Source organism: Pangasianodon hypophthalmus, chromosome 4 (assembly GCF_027358585.1).
Source record: "Pangasianodon hypophthalmus isolate fPanHyp1 chromosome 4, fPanHyp1.pri, whole genome shotgun sequence".
Lineage (NCBI taxonomy): Eukaryota > Metazoa > Chordata > Actinopteri > Siluriformes > Pangasiidae > Pangasianodon > Pangasianodon hypophthalmus.
In genome coordinates this window covers 15,345,877-15,373,281 of record NC_069713.1, presented here as the reverse complement: position 1 = coordinate 15,373,281, position 27,405 = coordinate 15,345,877, and the positions used below count along the sequence as shown (strand labels likewise).

At 38.5% G+C, this 27,405-nt stretch overlaps 1 protein-coding gene across 2 annotated transcripts; it reads left to right on the top strand.

Moving 5' to 3' along the window:
• Positions 1-1,595: 1,595 nt before the first annotated feature.
• rell1 (RELT like 1) lies at positions 1,596-27,307 on the top strand. Of its 2 annotated transcripts, none has more exons than XM_026936677.3 (7): positions 1,596-2,141; positions 8,097-8,300; positions 14,488-14,562; positions 18,997-19,051; positions 23,311-23,553; positions 24,376-24,517; positions 25,378-27,307. In XM_026936677.3, exons 1-7 carry the CDS (start codon positions 2,108-2,110, stop codon positions 25,399-25,401), a joined length of 777 nt encoding a protein of 258 aa, XP_026792478.1. In that variant the 5' UTR covers positions 1,596-2,107; the 3' UTR covers positions 25,402-27,307. The 2 variants fall into 2 exon arrangements, with proteins under 2 accessions (XP_026792478.1, XP_026792477.1); XM_026936676.3 differs by having other exon boundaries at positions 1,607-2,141; positions 8,094-8,300.
• The last annotated feature ends 98 nt before the right edge of the window (positions 27,308-27,405 follow it).

The following is a 27,405-nucleotide window of genomic DNA, read 5'->3' as shown; positions in this document are numbered from 1 at the left end:
AATGATTTACAATGCTTTGTAATCTCAAAACATATCCTTATGCTATAATCTAAGCAGACCAACATTTTATAGCATCACATGGTGCTGCACAGTCCCTGGACCTCACCCTTACTGAGCACTTCTGGAACAAGGAAGAGGGCTGTTCACAGCAAGAATGTGTAGCTATTTAATTAGTGCAGTCGTTTCTGGCCACTTTAATAGTAACACCTGTACATCTATATGTTCATGCAATAATCTAATCAGCCAATCATGTGGCAGCAGCAACATGCATATGATTGATCATGCAGACACAGGTCAAGAGCTTCAGTTAATGTTCACATCAAACAGAATGGGCAAAAGTGTGATCTCTGTGATGTTGACTGTGGCGTGGTTGTTGGTGGACTGATTCACATATTTCAGAAACTGCTAATTGGGTTTTTTTCATGCAGGACAATCTCTAGAGTTTACACGGAATAGTGCAAAAAACAAAACAAACAAACCAAAAAATCCAATGAGTGGCTGTTCCACAGGCGGAAACACCTTGTTGTTTGAGACAGGTTGGACGAGAATGGTCAGACTGGTTCCAGCTGCCAGACAGGCTTCAGAAGCTAAAATAAACATGCGGGTTTCCATCACATTATTCTGTTTCCAAAAACATGCCAGTAGATGGACTGGGTGAATGAGTGTATGAGTGTATGAATGTATGTGTGCATGTGTGATGTCACGTAATGGCCCCATCTGGGGTGTATTCCTGTCCCAGAGTTCCCAGGAAAGGCCCTGGATCCACTGTGAGCAGGAAAAAGCCCTTACTGAAGATGAAAGAATGAGTGACTTGAAGATGTTCCTGGGATAGGCCCTGGATCCACTGTGTGTGTGTGTGTGTGTGTGTGTGCGCGCATGTGACAACCAGTGTTCCTGGGATAGGCTCTGGATCCACAGTGTGTGTGTGTGTGTGTGTGTGTGTGCGCGCGCATGTGACAACCAGTGTTCCTGGGATAGGCTCTGGATCCACTGTGTATGTGTGTGTGTGTGTGTGTGTGTGTGCATGTGACAACCAGTGTACCTGGGATAGCTTCTGGATCCACAGTGACCATGACCAGGATAAAGTGCTTTCTGAAGATGAAAGAATGAAATTTATAATTGATGATACCAGAGTCAGGACTCCTAAATCTCATAGCTGAGTGTCTCAGAATACCACATGCGGACAGGAAGGATAATATTTAAATTCTCCCCCCTGATAAGATTACACATCATCTTGGAGTCTGCACGAATTTTTTTTAATGCACAGGTCACACATGCAATAAACTGTACCAAATTATTTATATTTCACTCCCGAGCCATTATTTATGGCTTCATTCTCAGTTCAAAAAACTTAGTGTTCGATTTGAGACATTCCTGCCAACAATCCTGTTACTGTATAGTGGAGTAGTGCAGTGGCATACAGCGCGATTTGAGACACAGCCGAAGTGTGAGGCGCGCGGTCGCATCCTGCTTGCGTAGGAAAAGGGGCGGGGCATCAAAACCGTTGCAATTTAAATTTTTATATATATACATATATATTTTTTCTAATAGAGAGTGACGTTCACTAGGGTAAGAAAATAGCGCGTGATACGTGATATATTTCGGTAATATTTGGGTGAACAGGAAGACAGCGTCGTCAGTCTGCGTTGTTTAGTTGTTACAGTTGTACCACATTTCCCATGATCCACTTGACCCCTAACTTCCACGCTATAAGCCTGGGAGGAAACGCACTGCACTCTGGAGTTCCATCTGCTGTGAGGAGGAGTGCGTCTTTTCTCTTTTAAATCTGTGTTTTAATTCAAAACTAGTCTCGTAATTATTATACGTGGGTGTTTTTCTTTTTTAAATACCAAATTAACACTCGTAACTCCGAGGAGGTGTAGTCGTGTATCCACACACACACACACACACACACTCAGAGCTTCACGTTACAGAGTGGGAAGTTCCTCAAACAGCTCGACTCAAGAAGAATGAGGAAACACCAGCAAACCTCAGACTCCGAGTTTAGCTAGCAGGTAACCTCCCGGCTCTACTATCTGCCCGACTCTTCCGAGCCTGAACACGGCGGTTTGGCTCCTGTGAGGCTCAGGACTCTTCTCTCAGCCCCATGGCGGATCCTGCAGTGAGCGTCAGTGCGACACGTAAGAAGCTTTATGATTCCCTGCTGCTGTCAGGAGACTTCCACAGCCAGGCTTCAGACCTGTGTGTGTGTGTGTGTGTGTTTGTGCTATTAGACACTATCTGCAGACTGCTACACACAGGACTAAACCGGAGTGTGTATGTGTTTATGGCCCTGTGTGTGTGTGTGTGTGTGTGTGTGTGTCAGGGGGAGAGAGAGAGAGAGAGAGAGTGTGTGTTGGCAGGTAGGACTGATGTGATCAAGGGTACAAGGGGTTCCTAAACTTTTTACAGTCAAGGCATCTTTTAACTGTAAAATAATTAAATGAATAAACAAACAAAGTAAGTTGTTTGTGTGTGTGATGTACACACACACATATACATACATACATACATACATATCACTTGTATGTCATGAAATATATTATATATATATATATGTTAGGGCTATATTGAAATGATTGAAATATTGCAGATGTAAATATATCAAGGGCTTGCGATAAACTGAATGATTTTAATACTTCAAAAAGTTACGAATTGTTAGTTTTAGGGCGACATAGATATCAGGAAAATGCTTTCTTTTCCTCAAAAGACCATGAAATATGTATGCTGGTTGAAATATTTAATATTTTATAGATGTAATACGTTTCAATATATGTAATAACACGAAATAGGTATGTTGGTGTCATTTTCAGTTTTTAAATATATATATTTTAAATTGATTTTACACACTTATAGAATTATCGTATCGCATATTGCATTACTTAACAAGTTATTGCACATATCGCATTTTTCTTCAGTATGGTGCAGCCCTAATATGCTTCATGTCCCCGAGCCCTAATTTGAGATCCATGCTCGTATATCACGTCTTCTCAACCTTTTTGAAACTAAGAAGCCCTTGCAGAGGAAAAGAATTTCCAGACACCCACAGTACGATCATCACGTTTAATTTTATGAATAGTTGTGTGACTATTTCCTTATTCATATTCATTTTTTTCAAGCCATTGGAGCTTTTTACTCCTGCACGTTCCACCCATCTGCATGAATTAACAGCATGTCCTGATCTGATTTAACTTAGATTGCAGTTCACATTATTTATACTTGCTTTTTTTTTTGTTTTAAAATGAACCCCTTTAATTTCCATTCCATTAGGCTTACAACTCTGGTAACTCATTAATAACCATAACAACCTTCACACTAGCTGATAGTAATCTCCAACACTGTCACGTGATTAAGCGGTAAGGTCAGGGTATACATCTGGAGATTCATCATGCACCTCACTTTGAGAACTATGACTGTATAAAGTCTAAAAATAAGAGCTACAGCCTACACTCTAAGAAAAATAAATGTAGCAAGCTGTACTTTTCCTTGCCGCTGAAGTGGATTCACCAAGAGCACATCTTTTGTACCTGTAGTATGAGTGTACCTAGTGTACCGTTAAAAATGTTTTAAAGTACATATTTGGACAATAAGGACCACTGATGTGCTTAAAGCTTTGCTGTGAAAGCTAATTAAAAGTACACTATATTCACCTTCCCAGGTAAATGATACATACTAATGGTACAAAAGATGTACCCTTGATGGTACCACCCCAGCAACAAGGAAAAGTCCAGTTTGGTACATTTAATTATGAGTGTAATGTTGCACCTGAGCTCAGCCAGTGCTGCTGAGACCATGTCTCAATCCCTGTCTTTCTCTGAAATCAACACACTGGCACTATTCATGCCATTAGCAACATGAATTTGAATATTTAACATTGAATATTTTAATATTATTATTTTCAATTTGCATTATATGACCTCAAATTGGTTTTTGAACCTAAACAGAATATTCAGGATTGGGGGGGAAAAGAGTCTTCTCTTCCCTGTGAAATACCAGATGTTCTTTTGAAACAGAATTTGAACATTTATATTAAGGTTGAGCCATATGACTATATCAAATTGATATTGTGAGTAATTATATCACATCTACTGCAGTTAGACCATTATATAATTTTAATAGACTGTGGATAATATATTAAATAATAATATTAAATATTAAATACTAATATTAAATATTATGTAATATTATATGCACTATATATGAAATTTAAATACAAACATCTGGATACAGTTAATTTGGTGTTAAAATTTGGTGTTAAAATTTAATACTATAATACAGTGTACCGTACACATGGATATAGAAAAGATTCATGTATTCACTTCCATTTACTTCACTTCATGTATTCAGCTGCCTTGATATAATACAGTACTGTATTAAGTAAGAAACCTGATCCTGCCAGAACAGAAGGAAGAGGCCGATACTTACCCTAAAGGGGCCTCCCCTTGGAAGCTTTCACATCACGTAAGGTTCAACTTCTGGTTTCCCTCTGACGTCTTTATATTCGGCTTGCATCTTTGCAGCTGCTGACAAGATAGCACGGCTAAACTGCTGACTTTTTCATTATTTACACCAATGACTTTTCACAAGGTTGAGAGAAGGGACAGTGTCCTTGCTACCTGACTAAGCAGAATATGCCCGTCCTCTTTTGGTTCATATGTCAAACCTAGGGCTGCATAATAATATTTAATGTTTAAATAATTCAGGAAGCTGAAAACTGTAACTGTGCTTAATTGTTCCGCTCTAGTGAAACCTAATTCCTAGAAAGCAGCATCACTCTTCTGACTTCCAGTGTGTTTTAGTGTGACATTCTTTTAATCTGCTTGCATAAAAGTCTGTTTCTAAGACCACAGATTGATTTCTGTTTCTTAGTATTGCTCTGTTTGGCTGCAGTTGAAGGTCACAGCTCAGAGGGAAGTCAGGCATTCTGTCCAGCCACTAATTATTTAAGCCATGTCTTGCACAACCATTCTCTTCGTACACTAGGTACTGAGAAGCGTACGCGTAGACAGTTGTTAAAGCCGTGTCTGAGGTATAAATATGCAGTAACACACACACACTTGTTCACATATGCATGTCGCGCCGCTGCAGTGGCAGACATGGTTTAACAAAACACTTATTGTTGGTGTGTTCGTCTGACTGAATAGATTGTTATGGGAATGTAGCATGTGACCACAAACTAACCACTCGGACTTGACAGTGCCTTACATACGTACTGCTTATCTCTCGACCCCTAAAACGAGTGATCACTTATCTATAAGAAACAACAGTGTAGTACAGGGATGCTCAGATTCAGACACTGACCCTGGGTTCACACTAATGAGTCACTGATACTGATCCTAGTGTGTCTCCTGTGGGAGTGTTCTTGAGTCCGCTGTATACTTTACACATTACCATGCTACTTTTGGTTAAATTCTATGCTAAAGTTCTTGAAAAAAAAAAAAAATCAGCTGCTTTTTGTGCTAATAAATCAGATCATGAGATATCTTATGCCGTAGGACTGTCTGTGCAAATCTCTTGAGCCATCATAAATAATTTGCATAAAAATAAGAAAATCCCAAATGTAAACGACGCCTGCTGCTGCTGCCGGATTGTGACCCTGTGATGCATATTTGCAAAGGAAATGAATAGTCAGCGGTCACTTTTTTGCTTGCAAGTGTGAACACAAAGACAGAGAGAGAGAGAGAGAGAGAGACTGTTTGTATTTGTGTATTTGCTATATCTGTATCTGTGTGAGTAATAAATCTCTGGGATTAATTGAGTTATCTTACTAAACTGTAGGCAGGTGAAAGATTCACACTGCATTTCCTTAAAGATTGTCTTAATGATTTGCCCTTTTGGAGGAATTTCATTCACCACCTCACTAGCCACTCTAATAATTATCAGCATGAGGGAACTAAAGCTGAAGTTTTAAAAGGCTGAGTGATTGAGTAAATATCATAACTATAGATTTTAGGAGCAGAACTTGGCCAGAAGACCCTGTGATATGATGCAATTTCCTATTAAAATCAGATTAAGCTGTTTAATGTCTAACAGGAGCAATACAATACTTGATATTTTAAAAATATAACATTCTTTTTTTGGCAAAGTCTGTACGTGATTAAAAACTAAATAGAAGTGCGTGTGAAGCCAGATGCTGCTTTCATCCTTTTCCCTGCTAGATAGTTGAGACCGTGATGACTTAACATAATCAGGAGAGTGTGTTATACAATACTGGAAAACAAAGATGGTATAAGAGTATTCTAATGAACCTGGTGTAACCCGGTGTGGGATGAAATCCATTCAGTTTAGAAACTTTTAGAAAATTTGAAATATTAATGAGAGAGAGAGAAAAGGCAAACCAGTGGGTGACTAGCAGGGATTATCTTGGGTGTGAGTCAGCAGAATGTTCAATTCCATCAACACCCTGCTTATGCTCATTATCAAATACCATGATCGGTTTTTGTATATCTCTTACACGCACTCTCTCTCTCTCTCTCTCTCTCGCTCCTCTGGGTCTGTTTTAACGTCACTATGTACTTCATCTTTGACACTGTGTACAGTCACTGGTTGGCGACCGGTCAGTATTGGTGTGAATTACTGTACTGCATGTAGACATCGCTTAGTACCTTGCTGGATCCTGTTACTCTAGTGAAGATCACCATCATATGCATGCATATCAGACTTGCCCTAGTTATTATTAAGTAACTATTGTTTCTACAGTTAGTAAGTTTAGACAGCTATTATAGTTAGTAATTAAATGGTTTCAACTGAAGTTAGTCATACTAATCTGATTCTTATAGTTTATTTCCTAAACTTAGTAACTTAAAAATAAATATAAATAATGTCAACTTCACTCACAAACCTTACCAGTACTGCAGACTCCACCAACTAATTATAATCCATTATATTATTATAGGCAAAGTAGGACCATTGAAACATTTTGGGTAGATTAAATGGTGTAACTGATCTGGGTTGTGTGGATTGAAAGAATCAAGGATATAAATAGTCTGATGGCTCTAATAAAAAATTAAATATCATGGTAGACTGTATATTCACACAATGCGCCTGAAATTTAGTTGGATTACATTTATAAAAATAATCTGGAATAACTGCACATTAGGGAAGTGTTTTAGTCCTCTTATACCACAGCGATTCACCAGCAATTACAATTTATTACTGAATGACACACTGTGCTTTTTAACTGTTTATAGTTACGTTTAGTGTTGTGGAATGTCCACGAGACAAGTAAGTTCCTGTTATCACTTATGTCAACTATAAACTACCACTTCTTCTCCACCTTCTCTTTTTCTTTCTTTTGAAGTTAAATCAGATAAAATAATACAGCTTGATATGTTACCATGGAACCAGAAAGGGCAAAGTCCTCTGTGCTGTGGCAGAAAAATGACAGTTACATAAAAATCTGTTAAATAAACCTCTCCATGCATAAAGTATCATCATGTTAGTGACCATATGGTTTTCTTTGTTTTACTCATAACGTACTATAACGCATGCATTATCATTTGAATGTCAGAGCTGTGCTGTATAAAATTAATCAACACCTTCTGATCAAACAGATTCAAGGCGGTGTGGTATAATATTATATTCACCATATGGCCAAAAGTATGTGGACACCTGTCCATCACACCCATATGTACTTGTTGAACATCACATTCCACATTTATTTCCCCTGAGATGGTTTGTTGCACAGTTGGCATTCCAGTTCAACCCAAAGGTGTTCAGTGGGTTTGAGGTCAGGACTGTGCAGGCCACTCGAGTTCTTCTGCTCCAAACCTGGCAAACCATGTCTTCATGGAGCTCGCTTTGTGCACAGGGGCATTGTGATGCTGGAACAGGCTTACGTGCCTTAGTTCCACTGAAGGGAAATTGTAATACTACTGTATACAAAGTATACAGTTGTGTGCTTCCAACTTTGTGGCAACAGTTTGGGGAAGACCCACATATGGGTTTGCTGGTCAGGTGTCAAAAAACCTTTGGCCATGGTAATGTATCTTATATGTAAATTACTACATAGCATTACTATACGCATTATTATAAGAGTTGCATTTATTTTTAAAGCTGCCTGCTAATCCGTATTTTTGTGTTTCGACCGTCAGCAGGGAACAAAACGGATAATGGAGGGATGGTGCATGGCAGCTCAGCTGAGTACATAGCCTTCGGCCTGGTGCCCGTCTTCTTCCTCCTGGGCTTGCTGGGCATGTTAATCTGCCACATACTGAAGAAGAAGGGGTATCGCTGCACCACAGATGCTGAGGAACCAGATGAGCCTGAGGGAGAGGAGGAGAAACATCTGGAGGACGGAGGTAAGGAGGAGGTGTTCGGATTCTGTCATGCCTGTACAGATGTCACTTCTACAGAGCTGTACCGTATGCCTTAATAATAACTACACAGAGAGAGGGTTTGATCTGTCCTCAACTGAGCATCAATAAAACAGCTGTTTGTCTTTCACTGCAAAATACCAATATGAAATATTCAGCTGGATCATTTGTAAACTTAGAGAGACGTCATTACAGTTGCCTGTGAATGGAAAGATAGAACATCCGACTCAGGACATTCATCTTATATGTAAAAGGTATGAGCGTTGTATGGTTTGAAGAACGTTCAAGAATTCCTCCTAGTTTAACATGAAACATTACCAGGTAAGAGAGATTTTTCTTCTGTATACAGTGATTAGAAGCCATTATGCAGAATGTTGTGTTGACATTGGGAAGGGAGTGGCCATATTTGTAATTATATCTGTAGATTAACAATCCAGATAGGATTTTAACACAAGAAAAAACACCATTAACCACACAGAGAGAAAACATTCTGTTTCCTATATGGAAAGAACAAAATAGGAAAATTTCATTTCGACTCAGCTATTTTAAGTCCTCTAATATCAAAACTTCCCAACTACTGGGCCAGGGATGGGCAAATACAGGATAGGTAAACACTCAGATTTAACAAATCAGAAATGAGCTTTCTGAACCTTCACACACCACTGCATTGTGATGCATTTTAAAATTCCTTATATTGTTGTTGTTCATCAAGTGACCTTGACAGCACATTGCCCCAACATAATATCATACAACCATTTGATATAGTCTCCACTACTACCATTTCTACCTCCATTTCCACTAGGAAATCATAATCAGTGTTCTCACATTACAAGGTGAACAGCTTGTCAATCAGCAGGGGTATGCCATGGAGTAGTTGGTACATGAATTGACAATCTCAATCGCTTCTCCTTTTCTTACTTGTAGAAAATTAGTTTCCTTCCTTTTTTCAAGAAATTGACCAGCTTCTAACATCACACCACAAACGTAGCATAAAAGAACAGTAGATTGTAAATACCTAACCTCTATAAAGCCTTTATGAAAAGGTTATAAAGCTCTGGTTTAGATGATCTTTGATTTCTAAATTGCAAATATACTTCAGTGTCACTATGTGTATGTTTGCTCATGCAGCTGCTATGCAAGGCATTAAAAAAAAAAAAAAAAAAAACTTATATAGTGCTTTTCACAGACCCAGTGTTGCTTTACAGAGCAATCAAAATGATAAAATAAAATCGTATACAAGATAAAAGTATAGTATGTATGAAACAGACAGTTTAGGGAGAATCCACCTATTCTATTCAGAGAGGGATTAGCAGAAACCACAATGCACAGCAGAGAAAGAGTATTTATGTATGTGTGTGTGGGGGAAAGTAAACAGTTTGTGAGCATGTGTGTCTTGAGTTTTGATTTAAATTTTATGCAGTCTCGGAGGTACTGAGGGAGTGCGTTCCAAAGCTTGGCGGCTGTGGCACTGAGGGATCTAGCTCCACCTGTAGAGAGTTGAAGTGAAAAAAGATAGTAAGACGACCAGTATCTGAAGATCTGGGTGAACGGACTGGTGTGTAGGGGTGCCTAAGTTCAGAGTTGTATCTTGAAAGCTGAAAGGGGGCGGAGACTCACAATATAATATTACATATTGTGTACCTTGCGCGTCTGCGAAGGATTGAAAGCCAAATCCACTAGGGGGCAGAGTAGGGTCGAAACATCGCTGGTCGCCACTAGAGTATCTTCTTTTACTATCTTTTCTATTACTACTTCTGCTTTTTCATGACAACAGTGAACATAGTCATAGCCAGTGAAGCAGCAGCAACCTCACTAACATAGATGGTAGACCAGACCGTTAAATCAATCTCCTAGTGAAAACAAAAATGTTTCTCTCGTTACTACAGTGCCCCCACACAGTGAGAACACAGTGTTTGTGTTGGTATTGCACCACTTGGACATGTCGCGATAATTTCTGATGACGTTCACAAGCGATGGTCTAAACGACTGCAGGATGCATACGGCAGCCATTTCACATACGCATTGTTTCAAGCAAGTCTTATTCAGGCTTATGTCACTCATCCCATTCTTCTAGACATGCTTCATCTAACATAATGATACTGCCAGACAATGACTCCAACACATTTATGATTCATTCTATTTATATAGCTGTTGTTGTATAGTTGTCTATTTGTGGAGTTAATAGAGGTACTCAGTCAGTGGTTGTCATGGCAATGTCATGTTGATAATACTTATATCATTATTTTTTAATAACTGTGGTATACACACCTGCATTTTGCAATTTTTATTCTAGTGTGAATAGGACTAGTGAGATGAGTTACTGGGATTTCTTTCATTCTTGACTGATTCATGTGACCAGCCTTAAACCCTGAAGCTGCTTTAAAGTCCAGATGACTTGCAGTCACTAAATAATGACTTAAAATAGGGAGGTTATTTTCAGTAGACTTTTCCAAAGGCTTTAAGTAGTGACTCAGCTAGACTAGCTTGTGTGGCTGGTTAGTCATAAGAATAGCTTCCTTTTCACTAGTGTGCATAGGCTCCATAGGAAGGATATGGGTGGAGTGTGTGCACTCTTGTTTGTTGTATATTCGGAAATGTGTGTGATTAAATTTCATGTGAAATTATGACTGTGCCCTACATTAGTCCTAACCAGTGTACGTTTACAGACTCACAGTAAACACTACAATACAGGTGAGTAACATGACCCATTAATCATCATTCACGCTCGGTTCCCATGAAGTGACCGATAATTCACGCAGTTGTTCGTCATTATCGCATCAGAGTTTTTACCAAGTGGATGATTTTTGGCTTTGGCTCATAAAATAGGCCATGGGACTTTCTTGTGAGATGAAATGCATGACATGCTTTCTCACAGCTAACCGCACTGCATTCTGAGCATTTTGAAAAGATGATGTTTTCTGTGACTGCAGCAGTGTGTGCTGTCCTTTATTTAAAAAAAAAAAAAGCAAAAAGTGATTATATAGAATAAACGTGACATAATAAAATTCAAAGATTTCGCTCAAACTATATTAAAACCAATGTATCTATACTCAGAATAAAGAAAAAAATATTAGATTTTTGAGAAAAATTACTAATTTTTATCAGGCAAAATTTAGGTACATTTAAGAAAGTTATAAATAAATGAAAAGAAATAATATAATATAAAATAATATAATATAATATAATATAATATAATAACTCTGTTGAAACCTTTAACCATGCCCTGCTTCCCTGTGGTATAAATATGAGGTTGAGCTCATGTAAAAACATGTAAAACATATGTAAAATCCCTTTGTCATCCCTTCCCAGCTTTCAACACAAAAGAGACGGATGGTTGTTGAAATTACAAATCAGGTAATGGATATATAAAAATTTACAAAAGGCTTTAAAAAAAATTAAGCACAATTAGGGCCATAAAAAAGTTTCATGTGTATGAAACAGGTTGAACTGGAACCCTGAGCACACAGTCCGCTCCCACAGAGTGAGAAGGATGGTGAAGGACGGCCCAAAGATCTCAGTATTAGAGTTGCACAGTTTAGTTGTGGTTGTCCTGTTTCAAAATCACCTGTTAAATGTCAATTTCACAACAACAAGCTGCTTGAAAACTTTGCAAGACATAAGCCCTTCCTGAGAGTATCTTACAGTGTCTTATTCAGTGTCTGGACTTCCCCAAGTGTCTTCTTTTGGTCATGCACACCATCAGGAGGTTTGGTGACAAAAGGAGATTGCATAAAAGGAAAAGCACCTCATAGCCATTGTAAAATATGAAGGTGGATCAGTGACGCTTTGGTTTAGCACAAAAACTGGTTGTCTCTGCCAGAAGATACAGACTCTACAAGATGATGTGCTAAACATGCTTCCAGATCAACACAGGAAGGGTTAAAGAAGCACACAGAATCAGTGGTTTTGCAATGACCATCGATGTCTCCGGATTTGAACCATAATGAAAACCTGTGGTCTGATTTGAAGAGGGAAGTCCACCTGCACAAACCTGAGACCATAAAATGTTGTGCATAGAGAAATGAACCACTGGCCCTTTACAAATGACTCCAAGCTTGTTAGATGTTACAGGAATAGACTCTTTGCTGTCATTCTCTCTAGGGCAGGCATCGTGAAATATTAACGGGAAGAGTTTCAATAAGTTGGAACCAGTGTTTTGTAGGGAAAAAAAAATATTTAAAAACTGTTAATGAAAAAAAAACTGTTTAAATAAAACTTTACAGTGTCAGTGGATGTTTGAGCTGGCCATTTTCCTCTGACCTCTCTTATCAACAAGGTGTTTCCACGCACAGAAGAGTTGCTCACTCAGTGTTTTTTGTTTTCTGCACCATTCTGTGTAAACTCTAGAGACTGTTGTGTGTGAAAATCCCAGGAGATCAGCAGTTTCTGAAACACTCAAACCAGCCCATCTGGCACCAAAGTCACAGAGATCACACTTTTTCTTCATTCTGATGTTTGATGTGAATATTACCTAAACCTGTATCCGCATGATTTTATGCATTGTGCTACTGCCACATGATTGGCTGATTGGATAACTGCATAAATGAGCAGTTGTACAGGTGTTACTATTAAAGAGGACGGTGAGTGTATATGTAGATATTAACAGAATGGATCATTATATTAACGAACATATAATATATAAAAAGTATACAAACTAATTTAAGCTATTTATATCCACCTGGCTATTTAACCGAACAGATTGTACTGGCTATTTTTAAGTGGCTTGTCCTTTAGTAAAATGGCTGAATAAAAATACTCAGGAATTTAAAAAAACATTGTGAGCAGGTACATTGTGTCTTCATTGTTGTCAGTAAGTGGAGTTCTTTAAAAGAATTGCCCATCGTTCTTGCCCCAACCTAATCTCCAACTAGCGCACCTGTAGCATTATGTGCAATTATCACAGACGAAAATTCAGAACTCAGTGCACCGATGGAAACCTTATTGCACTTGCTCAGTTCTGTCCATAAATGTTTAAAATACGCTATTATATAACTTAAAACCACAAATTCTCACAAAATATTATTCCAGCTGAAACAGTATTTTTAAGGACAATTTGTACAGGTTTAGGCATGTTTTACATAAACATTTATTGACATGCCCAACAACTGTCCAAACACTGTCCAAACACAGGTTTAGTAGTTTAGCTTGAAAAATCCTGAAGCAAACCTTTAAGAGTCATTAAATACTGTTTGCTGGTTGTTAAGCCCAAAAACACATTGAAATTGTAACACTGAAATGAAATGTTTTATTGAAATGGAATGAAAAAAATTACAAACACCAGTCAGTATAATTGTATTTAGTTACTCTTAACTTAAAGTGACAGTCAATTTTAAAAATCAGTTTTATATTACACATGTAATATAAAAAAATTTACAAAACTGTTCACAGGGTTTAAGAACGTATTAACTCACACCCTGCTTCCAAATAGTTTTCTCACTTCTGTTTTTCTTACTGCAGTAAAGTAATGTGTAATATGCGTGTATGTCGTGACATGTTCTACTCAACAAGCCTGGCCTTTTTCTGAATCGCTGTGAGTCTGTAGTTAAGAATTACGCAGAATCTGTATAACATTGAGCCCACACATCCACATGTACTACTGAGAAGTTGAGAATGAAAGATTAAAAAAAAAAAAAAAGTTGAATACTACTATGCAATTTCTATGATAACGAATCCCTCATTTGAAAGCTTAGCAGTTTAAACAAATATATTTCAATTCAGTGTGAGCTGATACTCAAGGTTTCACTGTCGGAAAAGAGGAAGAGGTCTTGTGCCATCTCTATTTTTGATGTATTTTGTCTAGAGATTTATGTATTTACAATTAGGTACAAGATCTCCTCTGTTATAGCAGTATCAGTCTGAAAGAGTGCAGAATGCTCTGTTTGTTATAGAAACTACCCACTACACAACACTGTTTAAAAAAAAAAAAAAAAAAAAAAAAAAACCAAACATGCAGTCATGCAGACACCAAGCTGACTAATGCATCGTGTTGAGAGGCTCAGCCGATCCGCTATAGATTAAATAAAGCATTTTTGTGATTTATACCTGCATTAAAACCTGTAGGGCGTGACTTTCCACTTATATGAGCTTTCATCACGTACTCGCTTGATCTCTTTTGAATGAACTCATAGTCTCTTTCTCTTTTGCTTCTGTCTTTGTCTCTCTGTCTTTGCAGATATGAATGACACCTTCAGTGAGGGCAACACAGACACCGTGGGCCAGATCGTTCACTATATCATGTCAAATGAAGGTAGGAGGAGGTGAATGAATGAATGAATGAATGAATACACATTTCACTGAATCAGTCTGTTGTGCTACAGCCAGCAGAGTGAGAGAGGAAGAGTGTGAAGTGTGCCTTGTACATTACATAGAATACTGAGGATTTCCAACAGTATTCCAGCACTCACAGTCACATCTGTGTCATACGTACGACTACACAAACAGACATTTCTACATGTGCACATTCGCTGTGCAGAAGAAAGAACAGAATATCTGGGCTGTTATGTATAAAGCTTCTGAGTTTTACTCTAAAAATTAGACCTGTGAGTCTGTTTAAGACTGAAAAATTTTTTAGTTAAATGCTGCAAGTGAAAATATGTTAATTGTCAGAGCAACTTCAAATAGGAATTAATCCTAGGAGTAAATTTTATGCATGAAGTACGACAGTTGCATCGCCGTAGGTTGACCAGCCATACCCTGTTTCTGTAGACGAGCCAGTAGAAGTGCACAGTAAGCAGGGACCATCTTATGTTTACACTGGAAAAATAAATGAATGAATTAAGGATAGATTTGGGTTCATGAAAATGGTATTACAGGAGATGGTGGCAGTGAATAATGCCTCGTATCTGGCCATTTTGCAGATGAGTGCTATCAAGATGGTTATCGCAGTATTTTAAAAAATCACACGAAGCCACAAACAAGTGAAATATTCTGTTATTTCAACATAAATCAATCCAATCAGTTGTTATACATGGAGAAGTTTACATCAGTATTGGTTTTGTCACAGACGGAGTTGTATTCATTTGCTGAAATTGTTCATTCTGTGATTGGCACACCAGCTGAGTCGTATCCTGTGCTCCTGAAACTGTAACGGCACTTTAAACGTCTATTCGTATTTACAGTACACATGTAGAAATTTGTGCCTTTTTACTCTTGAGATCATAAGAAACGGAGCAGCAAGATGACCACATGCGGTACATCCAAAGTGACTGTGCCTCAGTCTGCATTTCTCACATTGTTTCGTATAGTGATGCTGGAGATTATTAATGTAATGAATAACACAGACCTTGTGGTTATGTGAAAGTAACAAACGTTGGGAGGGATGCGGCACGGCACAAAATTTCATTATTTTTGTGTAACCATATGGTCTGGTGTATGTTACTCCACTTACACCTCAGCGATTTGCTAAAGATTAGTGTTTAATTTATTAATGAATGACACATCGCACATTTTAACGTTTTATAGTTACATTTTGTCTGGGTCATACTGTTTTACAAAAATACTGCACACCTTCTGACAGATTTGAGCATTCACCCACGCTGTGGTATGAAACTAATTAAATCTGTGATTACAAAAAGGATAACTTTATGCTCAACCCAGTGCATCATTATGAGCTCTGCTGCTTTTCTCTCTCAGTGCTAACACCTTTCACTTTCAACAGTTTGAGATGCCTCTGAAGCACTCCTATGTACTCTTAAGTGTATTCTTAATGCTAAAACATTTTTGCACATTACTCCCATTCTTAAGCTGAAGTATAAAATCTGAGTTGAAGAATTTTTTTTTTAGCAGTGAAGACCAAAATTTTCCTCTGAGAGGCTTTATACAAACCAGCCCTTTATATAAAAAGAGGTCAAGTGCTGAATTCTGTCAATTTTCATTTATGAAAGAAAAAAAAAACATTCTAGATAATTGTATTGCAATCCATGTGCAATCCAGTGTAAACTGGGGCATTTCTGTGTATACATATCTACGTCAGTAACACACAGATTATTACATCTGAGTAGTCCCATCTCGGAAAGGACAAATTCTACACCTTTAGAGCTTTGTGTACAAACAGTTTTGACTGAATAGCTTGTGAAAGCTTTTTATATAAACATTTATTGAAAGAATCAGTGGCTGCCGTTAGAACAGAGTGAGTTTACTGGTAAACATGTTTACTGTCCTTTTCTAAGTAGAGGGAAATGTGTTGAAATTCTTGATGATGGTAAACATTAATTGTCAATGTACAACAGACTGTAAATGTGTTGAATAGCTATACTCTCATATTCATTTTAAAATGAGTACAAAAATACTCTGACGAGAGTTTCTCCCATAAATGGTAGCCCTTGTTATATGTGTTATGGTACTATAAAAACAATCAACTGTAAAAAAATGATCTGTCATACAGATTTTGTAAATAGTGACAGCCGGGAGATGTGGTGCAGCCTGTCATACAATCATTGATCTTTGTGTTTGGATGAAGCTGAATTGTAAACAGTTGTCAGGTGATCTTAATGTGGCCAAAACCACACTGTGTGTGTGTGTGTGTGTGTGTGTGTGTGTGTGTGTGTGTGTGTGTGAGTGAGAGGGGGGGGAGGGGGGGGGGGAGAGAGAGAGAGACAGAGACAGAGACAGAGACACATGTGGCTTTGAGATGAACATCACAGCAGTGATCACATTTTAATAAAACTTTTCTGGAACTGCCAGATTGTTAGGCCGCCAGTGAGCATGTCACGTTATGACACACTGTAAGACTGCCAATCTCAACTTGGGACCAAAGAAGTCTTTTACGATGTGTGATTTTTGTCTGCAACAGAAAAAAAAAAAATCAGGCCAATAATCTTGAAGTGTAAACCCAGCCTAAAACATCTTAGTCAAAGTTTAACAGTAATAAGAAGCAAAACATTGAGTTCACTGTAAACAGGTTAAATTCATGAAAACTGCTGCGTGTGTAAAAGCTTTCAAAATTATTTGTGAAAATGTTAAATTAACTATAAATCTGCAGATAGTGATTCCAGATCAGACGGCTCAGTTTGCTATGTTATTTGTCATATTGTATTAATTCCACTGGGAGAAACTTTTGCAGGGGTCAAGGATACTGAAAGTAACTGCTAATGCTTTCACAACTATCCCTTTCTAGAGATTACTGGATGATTTGAACAAATTCAGTTTTTTTCAGTAGTTGCTCAATTTGCCCTCCCTATTTTATTGCTTCTCCATTTTGCTGTATATCAGTAAAACCTGAAAATTCTCACAATACAGAAAGCAAGTTAGAATTTGAACAAGCAGAAAATCTGATCGCCATGATAAAATGCCATGATTCCAGGAAGATGACTGTTAGTCTTTTCCTGCTTATGAATAACAGATACCCACACAGAGGTTCTCAAATGGAGGCTTATTCAGTGAATTCACTGCTCTCATAAAAACACACATAATAAATACATCACCAGCCTCCCACTGGCATGAGTAATGTTCTTCTGTGCCGACAAAAAGGGAAATGAACTTGTTTGCTCAATCACTGTGTTATTGTCATGCTCTGAAGATTCATGTGAGCTGTTCAAGGTTTAGTTTTCTGTTAAGTACTTGGGGTCCTGTTTTTGTTTTTGTTTTTTTTTTCTCAGTCTCAATTCACTTTTTAAATTTATTGTATTAAAAAAAGTCTATTGTCATTCTAGTGTTATATCTTGCCTGTTACTACTTGCACAGGCCTTGTTTGTTTGTTTGTGGTAGGGTCTTAATGCTGAATCAGGATAATGGAAGAGAAAATGACAAAATGATCAGAAATGCATCAGAAAGGCTACGTCTAGCTGCACAGATTTTTCAAGAGTAGCCTAATGGTGCGCAAACATTTTGCTCCAAGGGCCTTTTTTTTTAAAAAAAAAAAAAATGGGCGGCTTACATTTCTTGCAAATATTTTGTTTGCTAGGTATAGTTTGGCTGGGGTGTTTTACAAGTTCATGCACATTTCTGCTGCATCAAACTAGTATTGCCCTTGTCTGCCATCTGGTGGTGAGCATAATGAATGTAAGATTAGAATAACAACAAACAAGGTGGAAAATGGAAAATATTGACCAAGTTATTTTTGACCACAAGACCGGTTGGAACTGGCCGGCTGTATTTGCCCCCATACCTAGTACACAGGATGTAAATGGCCGAGGCTGTGTGTTCTCACGCTACATGCAGGTAATGCCTAGTTTCATTGTGTTGGGCGCAAATCACCGGCGGTCTCAGGAATTGTTTCTCTTTTAAAGGTCCAGACGTGGTTCATATGTCTCTTTCAAAATTGCAGCTTTCACATAATGAATGCATACTCAGATGTTCTTCAGAAAGGTCTGCTTTTCTGTGTAAATTGGTGAAAGCATTGTCTATAGTACTCTGTTTTCTATTCTTGATCTCCATTCAAAAGCAAAGCACAAGAATGAGCCAGGGCGTCCTTGAAGGTTGAAAGCAGGAAAGAAAAGAAGGATGCAAAAGGAGGAATGTTAGAAGTGAGAGAAAGAATGGGTGATTGAAAAACATGGGTAAACTGGGTACGATTATGAAAAGCATCTGAATAAGCTTGGGAAGCGATTCTTACTTTATTGTTCAAACTTATCAGTTTTTAAAAAGTTAAATATTGTCTATTTGTCTACAGTTTCAATAGTGCTCTCTCTCTCTCTTTTTTTTTTTTTTTTTTTCTATCTTTCTTCTTCCTCTGTCTCCTTAGCCAACACAGATGCCCTGAAGGCCATGGTTACTGAGAACAGCACAGACTCTGATGGGTAAGATACGTTATTTGTTACAAAACTTCTCAATTTTACAATGTATTAATTTTGGATGATCCAGCTACGCCAGGCATGGGAGGCCGCACACATGTTTTCTGGTGATCTGTAGGAGGGTGAGCTTCATAAATATTGGCACCCTTCAAATTAATGGGCAAAAGACATTGTATATATAACATCACACATGAACATTTAATGAAAATACTAACTTTTCCCCCAAATTTGAGGATTGACACATGTAAAATTTTGTCCATCACTATGGAGAATAAATAGCTTTTAGTACAAAAGTGACAAACAGCTGTTGACCTGCCCAAGTCACATAATGGATATGAAAAGCAGTTAAACATACCATCAAGCACAATTAGGGCAATTATAAAAGTTCTGAAAAATGTAAAAGTTTGCTGAGAAGAGGACACATCAGCTTACTGATACACTATATGGCCAAAGGTTTGTGGACACCTGACCATCACAGCCATACATGGGTCTTCCCCAAACTGCTCCGCCAAAGTTGGAAGCACACAACTCTATAGAATGTCTTTGTATGCTTTAGCATTACTATTTACCTTCACTCGAACTAAAGGGCCCAAACCTGTTCCAGCATCACAATGCCCCTGTGCACAAAACAAGCTCCATAATGACATGGTTTGCCAAACAGTGTGGAAGAACCTGAGTGGCCTGCACAGAGCCCTGATCTCAGCCTTAAACTACGGGATGAGGTGGAATGTTGACTGCGCCCCAGGCCTGCTCATCTGACATCAGGGCCTGTTCTCACTAATGCTCTTGTAGATTAATGAGCACAAACTCCACAGCCACTTTAAAAAACTCTAGTGGAAATCCTTCTCAAAAGAGTGGAAGCAAAGGGGAGACCAACTCCATAATAGTGCCCATGGCTTTGGAATGGGATGTTCAATAAGAACATATGAGTGTGTCTATATATAAGTTTGGCCATATGGTGTAGTTTAGCCTCTTATAGGCTTTGTTCAAAAGTAAAGGGATAGCCATGTTCTAAAATATAGTGGCAAGCCTTCCCAGAAGAGTGGAGATTACTATAACAGCAAAGGGGGACTAAATCTGGAATAGAATGTTCAAACAGCACGTGTGTGTGTGATGGTCAGGTGTCCACAAACTTTTGGTCATATAGTGTACCTTGCACAGCGAGGAAGATGTTGAGGGAGACAAGGAAGAGCCCGAAGAGCACAGTTTCAGAATTGGACAATTGACCCTTGTTTTCATGTTGTACAATCAGCTATTTCACTCAGTGTCCATAACAAGCTATTTGAAAAGGGTTGTATAAAAGAGGCCCTTCATTAGAGTGCTGAAAAAAGCACCTAAACTTTGTATCATTGGAAATACCACCAGAACTGTGTGCTTTGATCAGATGAGATCAAAGTCCAATGCCAGGATTTTTCAACCCAGCAACTGGTTGCTGCTGCCAGGATGTTAAGACTTTGTCAGGGATGAGTCTTTTAAAAGACAATGACCCCAAACCTACATTCCTCAGGCAGCTGGTTGAGAAATGTTTGCTTGAACCACATCAAACCCTGTGGAACCCTACTCTCACTTTGAACCGTATTAAAAAGTAAGTGGTCTGTTTTAAAGATCCACATGCACAAACCCTGGAATATACAGGAGCCTGAAATGTTCTGCATGTAGGGCTGGTACAAGATCCCTCTACAAGCATACCATGTTAGACATTAGATGAAGAAGCGTAGTCCTGTTCTTTTTAGAGAAGGCTTCAGCAAATATCAACTGTAAGGGCATCCATAAATTTCAAACCTTTTGCAGAAAAAAAAATGCTGTAGTTAGGAAAACCTGTTTAAACTCTTTTTAAACTCAAAATATCACTCGCTGAATATGTTTTTTATTTTACTGTGTATATAGTTATTTTGGCTCATTTTCATGAAGCCATGCAATTATCCTGTAGCTGTCTGAGAAACATCTGGTGATTTCAGGCAGCTGAGATCCTTTAGATTTTAGTATTTGATGACTGAAGGTTGCTACCACAAGGTGGCAGTGTAGGCTTTGAAATAAACTGTCACCCCCACTAGATCTGTATATGTAATGAACTCTGTATGCAAATATTGTACGTACACTGAGTGGTGTCCATATGAATATTTTACTGTAGTTACTATAATGATCTAGCATCTAATAAACTAGCAACCACTGTGATAATATACATAATGGTGGTTTTATGCAATTTTGTTTTTAAGAGATAAAACTGGAGAACAAGTTATAAAAGCAGAAAACAATAAAATAATAAAAAAAGATCTGTAGCATTGTTCAGTGTTGTTCAGTCTTCTTTCTACATATTGTAAATGAAAACAAATTGCAGAACTGTCAGTGATGCATCATCCACTCACTGTATAGCCACTCTGTGCTGTGTATAGCTTGTCTTTCTGACACCAAATCATGCCTGCAATTAGCCTGAAAGTTTTTTTTTGTTGTTGTTGTTTTCATTCAGCTCTTCAGCCTTATTATGGATGCACTCTTTTTTTTTTTTTTTTTTCTTTTCAAGTACATGTGATGTAAATTTAGTGAAAGCCTCTCATCCACAAAACAAGGTCTTCTCTCCATTCATAAGCCAAGCAAAAGAGTGAGCCGGTGCGTCCTTGACAAGTGAATGCAGGCACAGTGTGAGAGGAAAATCTCAAATGTGAAAAAGAGAGAAGGTAGACGACCACAGATGAGATGGATAAGAAGCAGGGAATGGTTGTGGAGTATCAGAATAACACAGCAGCAGGGAGTATAATGATGGCAGCTATGGAGACAGGGAATGAGGGAAGACGTATCATTAGGAGTCAAAGCAGCCAGAGAAAATGAATGATTGACATAGTGGAAGAGCGTATGGATGAGTGCAAGGGACAGATTAGTTGCAGGCTGGAGTATTTCAGCGCAGTGACGTTGGACAGAGTGCTCTCATTTCCTGACTGGGCTGTTGGGCAGAGAGCCAGAGGCACACTTAGAGAGGCAGCTGGGAGGAGCCAGAGGCCTGTGCAAGCCAGACAAGGCGGGGCCTAGATTGGAGCAAGAGTTGATTGACAGATTGGAGAAAGAGTCTGTTGCTGGGCGTAGGATTTGATCTTCCTGGACATGCATAGAAAGAAGTGGTTTCTAAATATCATTACGTTCCCAAAGTGCTTGTAATAAATCATTGTTAGTTTGTGTATCTCTGTAATCTGTTTTTCAATTTTTCTGTTCCTTCTTTTATAAATCACGCCAACCTTTAGACGGACACATACCTCCCTGCTGGTGTGTAGGTGTTCGAGTTCGAGAAGGCTGTAAAAGCCTGTCTCTGCCCTGTCTTTTATTCCTCTCTCATCCCTCCTGCAGATGGTCATTTACATAACGTCCCTATCCTGATCTAACTCCGCCTTTTCAACACGACATATTACACACCCTCAGTGGTGTCCCGTAGTGAAACAGAGACTGGTAAATGGGACAGCTGAGTGGCAGAAGTGCATCTCTACTTTAAACATTAGTTAGTGAGGGAAGGAGAGAGACGAGCAGCAATGAACAATACACAGCATTACAAGTAAAAGCATCAGGAAATGCAACCCAGAGAGTTTGATGCTGTTTTCTAATTCTGGTACTACTCTTTTTTAGGCAGCACTCTGCCCGAGTGTCATCTTTTTTTTTTATGCGCTATTAATAAGCACGGTGGCACGGTGGAGCAGTAGGTAGCATTGCTGGGTTTGATCCTGAGCTGGGGATACTGTGTGGAGTTTTACATGTCCCCCCCGTTCATGTAGGTTACATCCATTTTCCTCCCACCTCCCAAAAACATCCGATTAGGTGGATTGACTATGCTAAATTGGCCATAGGTGTGAATGAGTGTGTACATGGTACCCTGGGATTGAATGGCGTCACACCCAGTGTTACTTGCACAGGCTCCGGATCCATCACCACCCTGACCAGAATAAAGCACTTACTGAATATGAATGAATGAAAAAAACAAATAATTAGAACAGATTATTTAAAAAATAAATTTGCCAGGAAAAATGTTCTAGTGAATCGTTCAGTGATACTAGAAAACTCTTGGTTTTGTTCAGAAAATTGCTGCTCATAGCCTGTCGAATAAAATGTATAAAATGACGATATAGTAAAGAAATATTACTAGAAGTAACATACCAATATGTGTCATCATTTAAAAAAATAACTGAAGCAAAACACGTACAATCTCAGGTTCTTAAGGTGACTGTTGTATTGCCTTTTCTCTGTCTAGTCTCTTACTGTTTGTTTGATATTTTGTCTATTTATAGCACTCCTATAACACCTACCACGCCTGCTCCTGCAACCCCTGTGAGCCCTGTGTCACCCGGAGCTCCTGCCGCAGCAGCCAAACACACCTGTAACCACCTTCACACCATCGGCGGAGTGGTGGGGCACAGCAACATGTGTAACCGCTGTAATCAGAAGAAATGGCCCCTCATGCGGCGCGGCTCCAACAAGAAAGTGGAGAGGCGCGCCCATGCTGGAGAAGTCACTGTGCTGGCAGTTGGCAGGTGTGTGTTTGACTGTGTGTAACTGGGAAAGTAACCATTGGTTATGACTGTATAAGAGGGAATTCTCTCTATGATATATCGATATCCGTGATATCTCAGAAAGTGTACCGTGACGTGGTTTATCGTGATATCAATATTATAGCGTCATATCCCAACCCCTCCCAACCCTATAAGGAATTCTTTCCCAATTTGCTATTTTATTCTGTGACAGCATTATCATGACCAAAATCAAACAGTGTAAAGCAGCCTTTAGATGGATGAGACTGTGTGGTGAGGTCATGTTCACCTGAACAAGGAAGTTCATTGATTTATTTGATTTCTGTTCCTGGTGTGCGTCATCTGTTCTCGCACATACAAACAGACACATGCAAATATTCTAAGCAGGTGCCCAGGCGTTTGTTACGACGTACTGACTGACACCTTGACATTTTGGTGTGTGCGTGTGTGCACATTTAATGATTATTTTAGATCATTTATGTTGTGTGGGTGTGCGTGTGCATCTGTGTGTGTGTGTATGTGGCTAGTCCAGGGCATCGCTCATTCTTGTGTGCTCTCTGAAGGGGAGTCTGTGTTTTGAATGCTAATCGAACATTTCCCCATTCATCCATTGTGATAAATGAGAGTTTATATCAGGGTCACCCTAACCCATGTGTGTTTGTGGGTAGATTTAAATGAATTTCCCAATTCATTTAATTAATTCCTGGATGAATGTTTGTGAACGGAATGCGTGGCTAGTTAGTATTCGTGTTGTGTGCATACAGAGCTGAATGTATGTCTGTAGTGTGCTGAACGGCAGACTTAAAAGATTGGGTTCAATTTCAGGTTCCGTGTGACTAAAACTGACCCACGGCCGGCCCGGGAAAGACGCAGCCTGCTGATCACTGAGCCTAACGGCAGTGTCCCTGCCACGCCGGTAAAGACTGAGGCAGCTCCACTGAACAGCAGCACAGATGCACAGCCTAAGGTGAGCTCCACTAAGAATACACTACAAACTAATAAACCACACAATACACACAGACACGCAGTCAGAGAGGGTTGCTATAGAGAAAACTGCAGGGAATCACAGCAGGGCATCGCCACTGCCCTGGGCTTTGTTTCTGTATCTGCCTCTTTTGTTTTTTACCAATACAACCATACATATGAGACTTGGCCTAGTGTCTAATTAATTAATTAATTAAACAATCATCTAGTCAAGTAATTAATTACAAACTTCCCAGTCATGTTTAAATTTTCAGTTGGACTTTTCTAATTCTAATAATTCTATTTTTCAATAACTAATTAAATAAATACTACCACAGTATACAGCCCAAAAGACAGTACATAATTCACAAGAGTCAATCAGAGGGATGGTAGTTCACCACAGCGTGCTTCATAACACAGTTATAACACAGTCCAACTGATCTATAATGAAATTCGTTGCCAACTATTTCTGTTATTCAATTTTATAGATGTTGTCTATTAGTTGTTGCGGCGCTATTGTTTGGTAGTGAAACTTGAAGTAGTTTAGCTTCTTATAGGCTACTTGATTCAAAAAGTAGGGATGCTTTCTCCTTACCACTGGGAAATGTAGTTAAACTAGTAACTGTACCATTTGTACTGACACTACTGCCCAATAGTAGATTAGTGCCCCTTTTCAGCTAACTTCAGCTAAGCTCACCAACACTATAGTCGACTGTGTTTAAGTAAAAACACTAAAGGTCATTGACTCGTATCTGAATTGAGATTTTGTGATGACGTGTTGGATCATCCGTATGCGTCATAGACATACTCTAATATGTGTAATTGAGTTTAATCATGTGCTATTTTTCTCTCCTTTCTCTCCAGGCAGAGGCTGATGATAAAAAGTGATTGTGGGGGAGAAGCAATATCTGTTCAAGTATAGTCAAGAGAAAATTTTAAACATGTTTTAAACCCTACCACAGCACTGACAGCAGAGAGGGAGGAAGTAACTCCAAGGCCCCAAAGACAAGATGGAGGTAAAAGATGGTTAGAAAGAAGCAAAATGGATAGGACTTTTAATTTGAACTGCAGTATTAGACTCCAATCTCTTGCCACTGGGGTTTGTTTGTGTATCTGGGCAGGGAGGAGGAACACGCACCAGTTTGTCAGAGTTATTCCATCACCGTGTCATTCCTCCCTTTATAAACACACTGCATCATTAACCACGCACGGAGTCGTTTTGTACATTTTAATGGCTGCGAGCATATCAATGGTTAATCCACAGTCAAACATACGCTCACATTACATTGTAGACTCCAGAATGGTTATGTGACCCAAGGTCATGTGACTCGGTCTACTACTTCCAAGAAGCAGGGACGTTTTTTTTAGCGTATTCTTTTCAGTTTGATCACTACGGAGAACCATAAAACCACCTTGGGTACAAATTTAACAAAGCACATGTCTGAATGCATCACTGTGTATGACCCTGTTCTACCTGTCCACCAGGTCATTGGTTTTATATTGCTTTGCCAAACCCTTTGTGCCTTTAACCAGATCAGCTAGATGTTTAATGTAAGCCAGTGTCTGCCAAATTGTCTGTTTATTACTCTTAGTGTGGCAAAACTCTTAGTGTGCTTTGTGTTTAGGATATACGTAGTTTTATGATGTAGTCTCCATCCTGGTATAAAACGCCATTGTTAGTGCTCTATACTTTCCCAAATGTCCTCTTGAAGCCATATGCAACAGTATATAGTGATGCAAATAAACAAATCCTGCTAAAATGTAGAAAGAAAAAAGGGACAAAAACTCTAGAAAATGATATGGGGAGCTTCTGTGTAAAATATAGTCACAATTCGCTAGTCATAAAATCGCTTCCTTCAGTAGTTCTTTAGGAAAATGTTGCACCAGATTACCCAGACTGCATGGTTTATTCACATTTTATGTACCTGTCTGGTTACCTCATACAATAAAAAGCAGTGTGTGTGATAATCTAATACAAATACATAAGGAATACAATAATATTATTATATTATTCATCTACTCTCATACTGTTTCCTGTTCTGTACTTAACCAGTAGTTAAAGTTAAAAAAAAAAATCTAGATTCAGTACAGTTTAGCCAACACACATTTGCCAATACATTTATTATATGAATTGTATGAGGAAATTGAGGAGGTGTGTGGGGGAGAAAAAGTGGTGAATGGTTTGTGAAATTTAAGTGCACTTTTGTTAAAATGTTGCCCAAAATAATAAAACAGTAATACGTTTTGGGGCTTTGTACAAATACAGCAAACATCGCAATACTTTTCTCACAGATAATCGATGACCGCAATTACAGTTACAAAGTTTTATTTTGGCTTGAGGAAAAAAAAAAAAGAGTGCCATCTAATTGCATATTATTCGTAAAGTGTATTTATATAATATAAGGAGAATATTTGAGAATACAGTTAATCCAAATATTCTCTGCCAAACCTGTTGGTTCAGGTAATGCTTCTTCCAAAACCCCAAAATGTTCCTAATAAAGAGTGATGACTACGGACTATTTAAGCACTGTTGTGGATGAAATCATGTTAGCTAGTCCCTGCTACCTCATTCTTTTAGGATTTTTAGGTGAAGTACTTGAACCAAAATAATTCGACTTGTGTATTTAAGAATCAATATTTTAAAGCAAATATGTCTAAAATGTAATGGAATATTGGAAGTCAAATAAATGTTTTGCATTGGATTAAAAAAAGGCTATGTTATAGAACAACTATTGTTTTAATTATGTTTTTGTACCTACAGTTTGTATCTACATTAAAATGTGTTAAATTAAAATCTAGGTGTTTGTGATCCTTCTTTTCCAATAAACCCAAAATGTAATTTTCTCCTTAAGCACCTGCAATGCTGGTCTAGCAGGTTAATCGACTGAGCAT

Coding starts and splice junctions, on each gene's coding strand:
- rell1 (XM_026936676.3), top strand. CDS start 2,108: ATGGCGGATCCTGCAGTGAGCGTCAGTGCGACAC. Junction 8,301..14,487: donor GAAACATCTGGAGGACGGAG/GTAAGGAGGAGG, acceptor CTGTCTTTGCAG/ATATGAATGACACCTTCAGT. Junction 19,052..23,310: donor AACAGCACAGACTCTGATGG/GTAAGATACGTT, acceptor GTCTATTTATAG/CACTCCTATAACACCTACCA.